The 10,931-nt window shown below is 52.4% G+C and overlaps 1 protein-coding gene across 6 annotated transcripts in view; it reads left to right on the top strand.

Annotated features, from left to right (window-relative positions):
- The first annotated feature begins 8,339 nt into the window (after window positions 1-8,339).
- PPP4R3A (protein phosphatase 4 regulatory subunit 3A) overlaps window positions 8,340-10,931 on the top strand; it is a 48,604-nt gene continuing 46,012 nt past the window's right edge. For 4 of the 6 annotated variants that reach the window (XR_016226859.1, XR_016226857.1, XR_016226856.1 and 1 more), the window contains exon 1: window positions 8,379-9,121. Coding sequence is in view for 2 of the 6 variants with exons in the window: in XM_017349436.4 (XP_017204925.1) it covers window positions 8,980-9,121 (142 nt within the window). In the remaining 4 variants the exon portion in view is untranslated. Of the gene's footprint in view, window positions 9,122-10,931 lie in introns of all 6 variants that reach the window. The other 2 variants (XM_017349436.4, XM_002719598.6) reach the window with 2 other exon arrangements.

The raw sequence follows: 10,931 nt of genomic DNA, 5'->3' as shown, positions 1-10,931 counted from the left end.
CACGTGGGAGACCAGGAGAAGCTCCTGGCTCCTGGTGCAGATTGGCGCAGCTCTGGCCATTATGGCCATTTGGGGAGTGAACCAATGGAAGGAAGACCTTTCTCTCTGTCTCTTCCTCTCACTATCTGTAACTCTACCTCTCAAATAAATAAATAAAATCTTTTAAAAAAAATCACCTCTGCTGAAAATTCATGGGGTAATAAGAGATTACATTTACAACCAACAATGGGAGATAAATTTCAGAGAGGTTGAGGTTAGAGATAATGCAACGTGACCCTGAATGAAGAAAGGCGGGAGGCGGCTGGGTGGAAGAAGCTTCTGAGGGAGTTCCACATGGAAGATTTGGCAAAGCCGGAAAGGGAGTGGTGAGCCCCAGTCAGGCGCCACAGGAAGCTGCTACGGTTCAGATGGGATTTGGCTTCCCAAAGCAATGCAGATGTTTGCTGGCTGAAACACCAACATTTGCTGGCTGAAACACCAGCTTTGGCTGCTCGCAACTCCAGGGGCCGAGAGGACCAAGGTCAAGGCGCCCGCAGACCTGGTTTGCAGATGGCCACCTTCTCTCTGTATCCGCGTGGCAGGAACAGAAAGAGGAAGGCTGTTCATCTCATCACAGGAGGTGCCCTTTCACGCCCTGTGTGCCAGCACCATCAGAGTGGGGGCTGGGGTTTCAGCATTTGGAATCTGAGAAGACACAGACCGGCAGTCCACAGCAGCGGCTGCGTCTTCCTCCAGCAGTGGACTGCTCTGTCTTTGCACAACTAAGTCCATGCTTGTTGGTCGACTTTTCAAATCTAAACAGCATGTGGTTTAGAAATGCATCCGTGGGAGGCAAAACTACGAAAGCAAGGAAGTGAGCGAGTCTCCTGAGGGAAGAGGGGGAGAAGCTGACAGCGTGGGTCAAAGCACTGGAAGCAGCCAGCTTCGAAGGCAATGCACAGTTGCTCACTTGATGGGCCAATAAAGCGTCTGTTTATGTTTTTGTGAATGTGTGATGCTCCATTTAAATCCGACGGACTTCAGACTCATCTGACAGGCTTATCTCTCGTACCTTGGATGTCAAGAAACTCAGGGAAAGAAAGCCGAACTTGGCAAAGACAGTCAGAATCTGGACTTTGCTCTTTGCCCGCCAGATGAGCTTTGGTACTGCAAACAATCCAAGGCGGAAAGAGTGGCTGCCTAACTAGATAGAGGCGAATGAGTACTCCGCGTCCTTCCATGCAAAACTGATTTCACACTTTTTACTTGCTGATTTATATGTTTCCTACCAAATTATCTCCTGTGGTCCCTTTCCCGTGCTCAGTCCCATGACCTGGATATCCTGATTGTCCCCTTGTCACACACTCCATCTCAACGTTGAAGCAAATCCTCTCACTTGTGCATCTGAGATAGCTTTCCCGTGTGGACATTGTGTGTGCTGGCCTGCAGCACAAAGAACTGGGTTTCCTGAAACAGAGTGGGAATGCAGGGACAAGGATGCAAAGAATGGAGCCAAGACGAGTCCTGATCAAGGCTCGTTTATTCAACAAATCCAGTAGTATTTAAACATGACCAGTTGTTTACAAGAAGGAGCACAAAAGATTTACATATCAAAAAGGCGTTTAATGTTACAAAGAGTTCCCAATAAGGTTCTTAATTATTGACTACAAGGGTACAATAAAACACTTAGGTGATAAATGCAGGTTTCAGGTGTGACTGATTATCTACATCATCTCTTGTGAGAGGTTTAGCAGTGAGATAAGGTTCTTCCTGCCTCTTCCCGGAATCTCCTTAGTCTAATTGTCTGTCTCCATCCATATGTTTAAGTGTAAACAAAGGGGGCCACTGCCTGTGGCTGCCCACAATTGTGGGTTAAGCTGTTGCTTTTGATGCCTGAATCCTGTGTCGGAGTGTCTGGGTTCAAGTCCCTGCTCCACTTCTGTTTCAGCTTCCTACCAGTGAACACCCCGAGAGGCAGCAGGTGATGGCTCCGTGCTTGGGTCCCTGCCACCCACATGGGAGACTTGGGCTGAGTTCTTGGCTCCTGGTTTTGGCCTGGCACAGCCCCAACTGTTGCAGGCATTTGGAAATGTGATCTTGCACTCTCTCTCTCCCTCTCTCTCTCTCTTTCCCTCTGTTGATCTGCATTGTGAATAAATAAAAATAATAAGTGAAAGAGCTCTTGGAGCCACCCCTCGTTCTAAGGCTCTGCCCCGGGGCTGGGCAGGCCCTCCTGAGAATCTGGAACTGTTACATAACTTCCAAGAGACTCCCAACTCCAGTCTTTCCCTGCTCCACTCTGTCTTCAGTGTGGCCGCCAGAATTCAGCTTTGGAAGTGCAGCTGTCTTAAACTGTGATAAAAATATATATAGCACAGAATTTATCATTTTAATAATGTTGTATACATAGTAAATCATAGATTTGTAAATCATAGATTGTTCTTTAAAATACCTTTTATGGTGTATATTTAAGGTATGCAACGTGTTGCTTTGAGATACAAATACATGTAGTAAAATGGTTACATTAATAAAACAAATTCACATATCCATCATCTCATAGAGTTAGCCATTTTCTCCCATGTGGCAAGAACAGCTATAAGCGACCTACTCACCTAGCAAAACTCCTGAACAGGCAATGATTATTATTAACTGTAGTCTCCATGTTGCACATTACGTCTCTGTTCATCCTACATTTTAATAACATTTTTAGTGAACAAGGGCATTTCCAAAAGTTTATGAAAAAATTAAAAACCAAGTTTATTTTGGTACAAAAAATGCTGAAACCCACACATAGTTTTTTCATAATACACATTTTCTGTAAACTCTGGAACTCCACCCCCAGTTGTGGGTGGATACATCCATGAGGAAAGGAGGAACAGGGACACTGACCAAGACATCTGAGCAGCCCTTTGGTCAGGCCCCTCTGGGTGCTCCGCCAGGCGAGGCCTCTGGCCTCCCTCTGTGCGCACTGAACACAGTTTGCACTGGACTCTAAGTCGGTGCAGTGCCAATCTCCCAGTGTGACCTAGGGCCACTCTCCTCATCCTCCTGCCACACTAGCCCGATGGGGTCAGGTTATGCGGAGACCTCCTGCCCTTGAGGTTTCCCATGTAACCTCCCATCCACTCACCCCACTCTGCTCTTGGCTATACCCCACTTGTCCTTGCTGGAAGCAGAGCGGAAATCGATCTCTCCCCACCATGGCAAGACCCCTCGCCATGCCCTCTGCCCGTTGCCAAGGCTCCTTTTGCCTTACCTTTTTTTTTTTTTTTTAAGATTTATTTAGGTTTTTATTTGAAAGGCAGAGTTAGAGAAAGGCAGAGGCAGAGAGAGAAAGAGAGAGGTCTTCCATCCGCTGGTTCACTCCCTAGATGGGCGCAAGGGTCGGAGTCGCACCGACCCAAAGCCAGGAGCCAGGATCTTCTTCTGAGTCTCCCATGTGGGTGCAGGGGCCCAAGGACTTGGGCCATCTTCTACTGCTTTCCAGGCCAGAGCAGAGAGCTGGGTCAGAGGTGGAGCAGCCAAAACTTGAACAGGCACCCATATGGGATTCCGGCACTGTAGACAGTGGCTTTACCCACTACACCACAGCAGCTGGCCCCTAACATTGCGACTTGTAATAAAATGCTCATGATTTATCATCCTGGTTTCTGCCTGAATGGGGAGGATTTAGTTTTCATTCTTAACATTTTCATCACATGCTTATAGAGTTTGAAAGCTAGGAGCCGGCACCGCGGCTCACTAGGCTAATCCTCCACCTTGTGGCGCCTGCACACCGGGTTCTAGTCCCGGTCGGGGCGCCGGATTCTGTCTTGGTTGCCCCTCTTCCAGGCCAGCTCTCTGCTGTGGCCTGGGAGTACAGTGGAGGATGGCCCAAGTGCTTGGGCCCTGCACCCCACGGGAGACCAGGATAAGTACCTGGCTCCTGCCATCGGATCAGCGCGGTGCGCCGGCTGCAGTGCGCCGGCCGCGGCGGCCACTGGAGGGTGAACCAACGGCAAAAGGAAGACCTTTCTCTCTGTCTCTCTCTCTCACTGTCCACTCTGCCTGTCAAAAAAAAAAAAAAGAAAAAGAAAAAGAAAAAGAAAACTAGAAGGGTCCTTAAAGAGTCTTGCCAGGATGAGACAATGGACACCCAAAGAGATTATGTTTCTTATTTCACACCACCAACTTGGTGGCTGAGCCAAAAAGGAGACTCACTCTAACATTGGGTGGGCGTGTCCTTCTCACCATAGGACACCATCTGCCTCCCCACCACACCCACACCTCCGCATGGACGGTGCCTTGGGTGGTACCATCCGCCTCCCCACCACACCCACACCTCTGTGTGGACGGTGCCTTCCACAGGGGGTGTACACAGCCCAGCAGCCTTGTCCCTGCTCTTTGCAGGGGTTTTAGGTCAAGGCGGGCAACAGGAAACACGATGACTGTGATGTGGATCAAAGTAAGTCACATACAGAGTACAAACCCTGCACCCAGAGCAGGCTCCAGAGCTTATTGTACCAGTTTGTGTCATGTATGTAGGTGAGGGCTCGAGGCCTCTCGGATGCTTTCTGTTACCAGGACTGGAGGAATCCTGCCTTCAGATGAGGAAATGAAACACAGAGGGGTGAGGACACCTGTCCCCACCACACGGCTACTGAGAGGCAGGACCTGGGCCCTGGACTATCTCCACAACGTGTCTCAGCCTCTCGTGATTTCCAATCCCCCTACTGAATTCCTCTAGAAAACTTCTTAAAATATTTATTTACTTACCTGAAAAGCAGAGTTACAGACAGGAGAGAGAGAGAGAGAGAGATCTTCCATTTGCTGGTTCCCTTGCAACATAGCTACAACAGCCAGGGCTGGGCCAGGCCAAAGCCAGGAGCCAGGAACTACATCTGGGTCTCCCACATGGGTGCAGGGGCCCAAAGACATGGGCACTTTCCACACCTTTCCCAGGGGCATTAGCAGGGAGAACTGGAAGTGGAACAGCCAGGACTTGAACTTGTGCCCTTATGGAATTCTGGCATCAAAGAAGGCTGCTTAACTCACTGTGTCATGACACTGGACCCTGGAAATGTTCTTGATCATGGCCTCATTTGTGCATGGCCTATGTATGATTAAATGACAATAAGTTAAAGTATTTCATTTACTACTACATTTTCTAACTTTTTAAAATTATTATTAGAAAGGCAAAGAGAGAACCTTTCACCTGCTGCTTTACCCCTCAAATGGCCGCAAGAGCCAGAGCTGGGCTAGTTTGAAGCCAGGAGGCAGGAACTCCATTCAAATCTGTCAGGAACGCGGTAGCAACCCAAGTCCTTGCATCAGACGTAAGCTGTTGCCTCTCAGGTGCATTAGCAGGAAGCTGGGTTGGTGGCTGAGGCAGGACTCTACCCTCGGCACTCTGCTATGAGATGTGGGTGTCCTGCGTGGCTGCTCACCCCAGTACCACAATGCCTGCCCACACTACTGTAATCCTTAGTTTTGTGTCAATATGGCTAAGCTCTGGTACTCAGTTATTCAACCAAACACTAATCTAGGTTTTGCTGAAGATGTAATTAAAATGTAAAATCAGTTGGCTTTAAGTCAAGGAATTTGCCCTCAAGAATCTCACGCAGTTAAAGGCCTTAAGAATCAAACTTCAGGGCAAGTGTTTGGCACAGCCACTAAGGACTGGGTGGGGACAACTGATCCCATATCAGAGTGCCTGGTTGAAGTCCCAGCTCCACTTCCATTCTGCTTCCTGCTTCCTGCTAATGCAGGTGATGGCTCAAGCATGTGGGAGATCTGGATTATTCTGGACTCTTGGCCTGGGCCTGGCCTAGCTCCAGCTGTTGTGGCCATCTGGGGAGTTAACCAGCAGCAAAGGGATGACCTTTGCCTCCACACCTTTCAAAACCAAACACAACACAACGCTTGGGGCCTGAGTTTGTGGCATGGTGGTGAAGATGCCACTGGGGACAGCAGCAGCCCAGAGGCAGTGCCTGGGTTTGAGTCCTAACTCTGCCTCCAATTTCAGCTCCCTGCTAGTGGGTGCAGCCCGGGAGGCAGTGGTCAGTACTTCAGCCTTTGGATCCCTGCCACCCATGTCGGAGATCCAAGTTGAGTTTTGGGCTCTTCCCTTGGATCTGGCCCAGCTCTGCCTGTTGCAACCATCTGAAGAGTGAATCAGAGGATGGATGCTCTAACATAAAAATAACGAAAAACTTTAAAAATAAACAGAACTGTTTCCCAAAGCTAGAAATTTTGTTTGTAGCCTTGTCGGCTCCTGCCCTGGAGTTCCCCGGCTGGTGCTGTCCTGCCCTGGGGATTTCAGGCAGAGCCCACTATCAGCTAAGCAGGGGGTGTGCACAGCTGGAGAGCTTTCTCTCCTCTGTGAATAGATGTATCTTTCTGTCTGTGTTTGATACAGGGTAACTTAACATTGTATGCAACAGTTTATTTAAATCTACTCTTTAATACCTGTAACATAATAAATACAATTTTAAACTTTTTTGCACTTAATAACTCCTATTGGTTTTATTTACCTTGTAAGTAGGATTCTTCCACAAATTACTTCATATTTGGTTTGGGGCTCAAAGACATGCCAACAGGGGAATAAACGTAACAACAGCCACTGCATCAAAAAGAGACAAAATGCTTTCACACCCTGGCGCTGGAAATTATTACGTTTTACTTTTTAGAAAAATCAATCCCTTTTCTTTTATCATTTTCCAGTTTTACTTGCAAATCATAAGGTGTCAAACTGGTCTCTGCAAGCACTTGTTTATATTTGAAGCTGCCCAACACCTCACTTTAAAACTGGAAGTCTAGGGCCTGCGATGGGGTGGAAGGGGTCAAGCCGCCGCCAGCAGTGCCGGCATCCCTCATGGGGACAGATTCCAATCCCAGCTGCTCCACTTTCCACCCAGCTCCCTAACAGCCCGGGAAAACAGTGGAAGATGGCCCAAGTGCTTGGGCTCCTGGACCCAGGTCATCAGACTCCGAAGTAGCTCTGGGCTCCTGGCTTTGGCCTGACCCAGCCCCAACCGTTGTGGCCATTTGGGGAGTGAACCAACAGGTGGAAGATCTCTCTCCCTTTCTCTTCTCTCTGTAAGGAATAAACCTTAAAAAAAAAAAAAAAAAAAGTCTGGCATCCTGGAAACCTGTCGGCCTAGGGTTGCCACGTGCCTGTTTCTGAATTCGTGGGTGGAGCAGAGGACACTGCAAGGCTGAGGCCAGGGTCCTGGTCACGCGGGGCTCCCGCACCTGCACCTGCTGGACCCGCGACCCCCGCCCAGGGCCACTGAGCCTTCCAAAGGTGACTAGGTGGGCTGAGGACCCGAACTGCATTTTCCTTCATCTTCATTGAGTCCACTTTGAAAACTGAATTTAAAAGCTTAGGATGTGACCCTACTTTTTCACTTGTCAACTTAATGACACCTGGACAGGTAGGGTTCCGACGAACACCCAGCGTCCAAGTAGAGGCTAAAAGACACAGCACATTTTGAAGACATGGGACGTAGGAATGCAATGCGTCTCGTTAATAATTTTATATTGATGGCTGAATACTTTTGAAAATACAACAGAATATTTCTTTAAAAATCGGTTTCTTCGTACCTTTAAAAAAAAAAAAGCGGTTAGTATCAAAATTGAAATTATAATATGCGGCTCGGTGGTTGCTAGCGGACAGGGCGCATCCAGGGGGCCCGGCGAAGGGCGAGACCCCCCAGAAGGTGGCCGAGACTGGCACGACAGGCACGCGGAGAGCAGGCGCTGGCGCCCGTGGCTACGCCCCCGGGGTTCTGGCAACGCCGAGGGCTGGCAAATGCCAGTTCTGACCCCGGGGCACGGGAACGGCCTGCGAAGGGAGCTCTCGAAAGCGTCATCGGGGCTCCGTCCGGGCCCAGCAAAACCGCCCGCAGGCCCCGGGCGCGCCCCGCCCGGACCTGCGGCCTCGCCCCGAAACGCCGCAGCTGCAGCCCGCAGGCCAACGGCCTCCATCCCCGCCCCGGGCAGGTCCCGCGGGCGCGGGGCGTCTCCCGAGGCGGCCGGCGGAGCTCTCGCGCAGGCCGCAGGCGGCCCCGCGGCCTCCACGCCCCTTCCGAGTCCCGGAGCCCGGGCTGATGACGAACACAGGGCGCGACGGACGCACACGCCGCCCCGCGCTCGCACGACGGTGCGTGCAGGGAAGCGCGAGGGAGCCCCGGGCCGTCGCCGGCGCCACCAGCGTCCCCACCTCCTCCGCTCCCGGCGCTCCCGCCGGCCCGGCAGCTCGCCGCCCGCCGCCCGCCTCCGGCCGAGGCCGCCGCCCCGCCGAGGCGCCCGCCTCGCTGCTGTCTCTTTAAATGGTGGGGCCAACGGGCCGCCCCTGCAGCTGCTGCCTGGGTGGCCCCGCGCGCCGCTTTTGAGGGGCGAACCAAGATGGCGGCGGCTTTGGCTCGCTGAGGAAGACGGAAGAGGCGGCGGCAGCGGCGCTGGGCGAGCGGCTTGCAGCGGCCGGAGTCGCTCTGACGCCGGGGGGCCTTCGCGGGCCTGCCGGGCGCTGGTAGCCGCCGCGGCGGGGGCGGGCGCCCGTCGGCTCCGGCCCCTGGGAACAGCGGGAGCAGCGCGAAGCCGCCGGCCGCGGTGGCGGGGCCAGGTACAAGGAAGGAAAACATGGCGGCGGCGGCCTGAGGCGGCGGCGCGGGAAGCGGCTTGGCGGAGATCATGGCGCAGGCGGGAGCAGGGCAGTGTTAACCGGGCCCCGAGTTGCTGCCGCGGCGGGGCGGGAGGCTCCGAAGCGCTGCGCGCCCCCACCCGGGGCGGCCGGGCCTCGCCGGGCCTGGACAATAGCGCCGAGCGGCCGGCGGCGAAGCGAGGCGGCGGCCCTGAGCGCGGGCCCGGCGGCGGGACATGCGGGCGGCGGCGCGGCGGCAGTGAGGCCGGGCAGCCCTCGGCTTGCGGGCGCCCTCCCGCCTCGGCGCCCGCCTTTGCGGGACCCGCTTCCTGGGCGACTGCGGCGGGGCCCCCGGGCCGGCCCCGGGCGCGGGCACGATGACGGACACCCGGCGGCGGGTGAAGGTCTACACGCTCAACGAGGACCGGCAGTGGGACGACCGGGGCACCGGGCACGTGTCGTCCGGCTACGTGGAGCGGCTGAAGGGCATGTCCCTGCTTGTCAGGGCCGAGAGCGACGGTGAGTGGGGCCGCCCCGGGGTCTCGGGGGGCCGCGGGTGCCCCCGCCGCCTCCGCCGGCGCTCGGGGGCCGGGCGCTGGCGAGGCCGGGGGCCCGGGATCGGGAGCCCGGAGCGCGCTGCTCTTCGCACCCGAGTGACCTTGAGAAAGGCGCCGGTTACTCCCATCTCCTGCCTTAGTTCACCCATCTGTAAAGGAGGCGTGGAACTTTGCGGGGAGCTTAGCGAGGTCTTGGCCGTGCCCCTCGTGGAAGGACATTTCGCGTGGTTTTTTGCTGGTTTGTGGGTGTTCGTTTTGTCTGGCTTCGGCCGTGTGTTTCAGGTCCCGGTGCGGGTTGGCAGCCCTGCCCTCGGCAGAGAACGGCCGCTTTGCCCTGGCCAGGGGAGCCCCGTGTGCCCAGCGTGGTTCTTGGCCACAGCGAGGCAGCGTGTGTTTGTCGTCTCACTGTGCAAATGCCCTGCAAGTTCGGGATGGCTTTCCTTGCTGGCTTTTGGGTTGCTTCAGTGCGTGTTCACGGTTCGGTTCGGTTAACAGGTGGGGGGAAGTTGGCAGGTCCTGTGAAAACCTTTAGCGTCTGCCGGAAGCAGCCCTCAAGGTCCAAAGACCGCGGTGTTTGAACTAGGGAGGCTTCGCCTTTTAAGACTTAATCTGTGCGGGGGTTGCCTCTTTCCCTCCCGGCGTTCTGTGAATTTCACTTAAAGATGTTCAGGTTGGGTAAAACTGTTTCCAGGCCGTTTCTAAAGTGAAAGAAGCTCTTTCTCACCTATCTTGTTACATTGGCTGGTAACTTTACAGCCCCTAACTGTGCTGCTTGGTTTTGATTGTAGTCCTTCCCTATCTGAATTACTACAAACCGATTTCAAGGAATTGTCCTCATTTGAATTCTACACCGAACTCCAATTCCATGGAAAACAGACGAGACTAGATATTCTGTAATGGAAGACTCGAGGAAATAGATGTTCAGTTTGTATTGAAAATGGTGATTTGGAGTATGTTTACCAGATTATCAGGCTGTCTCTGGTAACTGGAGACAAATAATTTGGGGGGGGGCTTCAAAGCTTTAGAAATTGGGTATATTTTTGTGAGATGGAGTTGTTATTTGCCTTAAAATAGAAGCTGAGTGTCTAGAGTTGGTGTGCTTTTGTCCTCCTGTGGGGGCCGTCCCTTCTGTCCTACCCTACCTTTTACATCCTTGCACATTTGGGAAACTTTTTTACACAGTGAATTGGAAAACATCGGCTTAGGTTCATTTAGCTTCTTTTTAGATGAAGAGATATGTAAATTTGAGCTCAATTTGAAATATGCTATTAAAAATAATCCATACAACCTTATTTCAAAAAAAAATCTGTTTATCCCCCCTTACATTTTTACCATTTTGGAAATAGTCCCTCATCTGCCTTCCTCCATTTGGAAGGGAGAGGACTCTGAAGTGAAGCAGGGTGGATGCTGACACAAAATGGCTTTGATCTTATCTAACAAGGAAAGGGGGACTGAACTGAACTCCATTACTAATGTGCCCTTTCAGATTTAAGTTACAAGGAAAACTATCCTAAGAATGGACTTAGATTCCAAGATATTTGTGTGACATTGTTGCAAATACTATTTAGTTTGATGATTAACACTTTTTTCTGACAGAAAAACTCCGAATAGAAATAGTCAGAATGTATTGAATGCTTCTGTGTGCCAGAGACGCTGTAAGCAGCTGATGTGCACTGACTTACGTAGTTCCCACAGTCCTGTGTTGTTAGCTGTGTTTTACAAATCGGGAAGCCGGGGCTTAGACATTCAGGAACAGGACCACAGAGCTAGTT

This window comes from Oryctolagus cuniculus, chromosome 20, assembly GCF_051225735.1.
Source record: "Oryctolagus cuniculus isolate XC-2025 breed Fujian yellow rabbit chromosome 20, ASM5122573v1, whole genome shotgun sequence".
Taxonomy (NCBI): domain Eukaryota; kingdom Metazoa; phylum Chordata; class Mammalia; order Lagomorpha; family Leporidae; genus Oryctolagus; species Oryctolagus cuniculus.
Note: the sequence above shows the minus strand (reverse complement) of the source record. Positions and strands in the feature narration are given on the sequence as shown.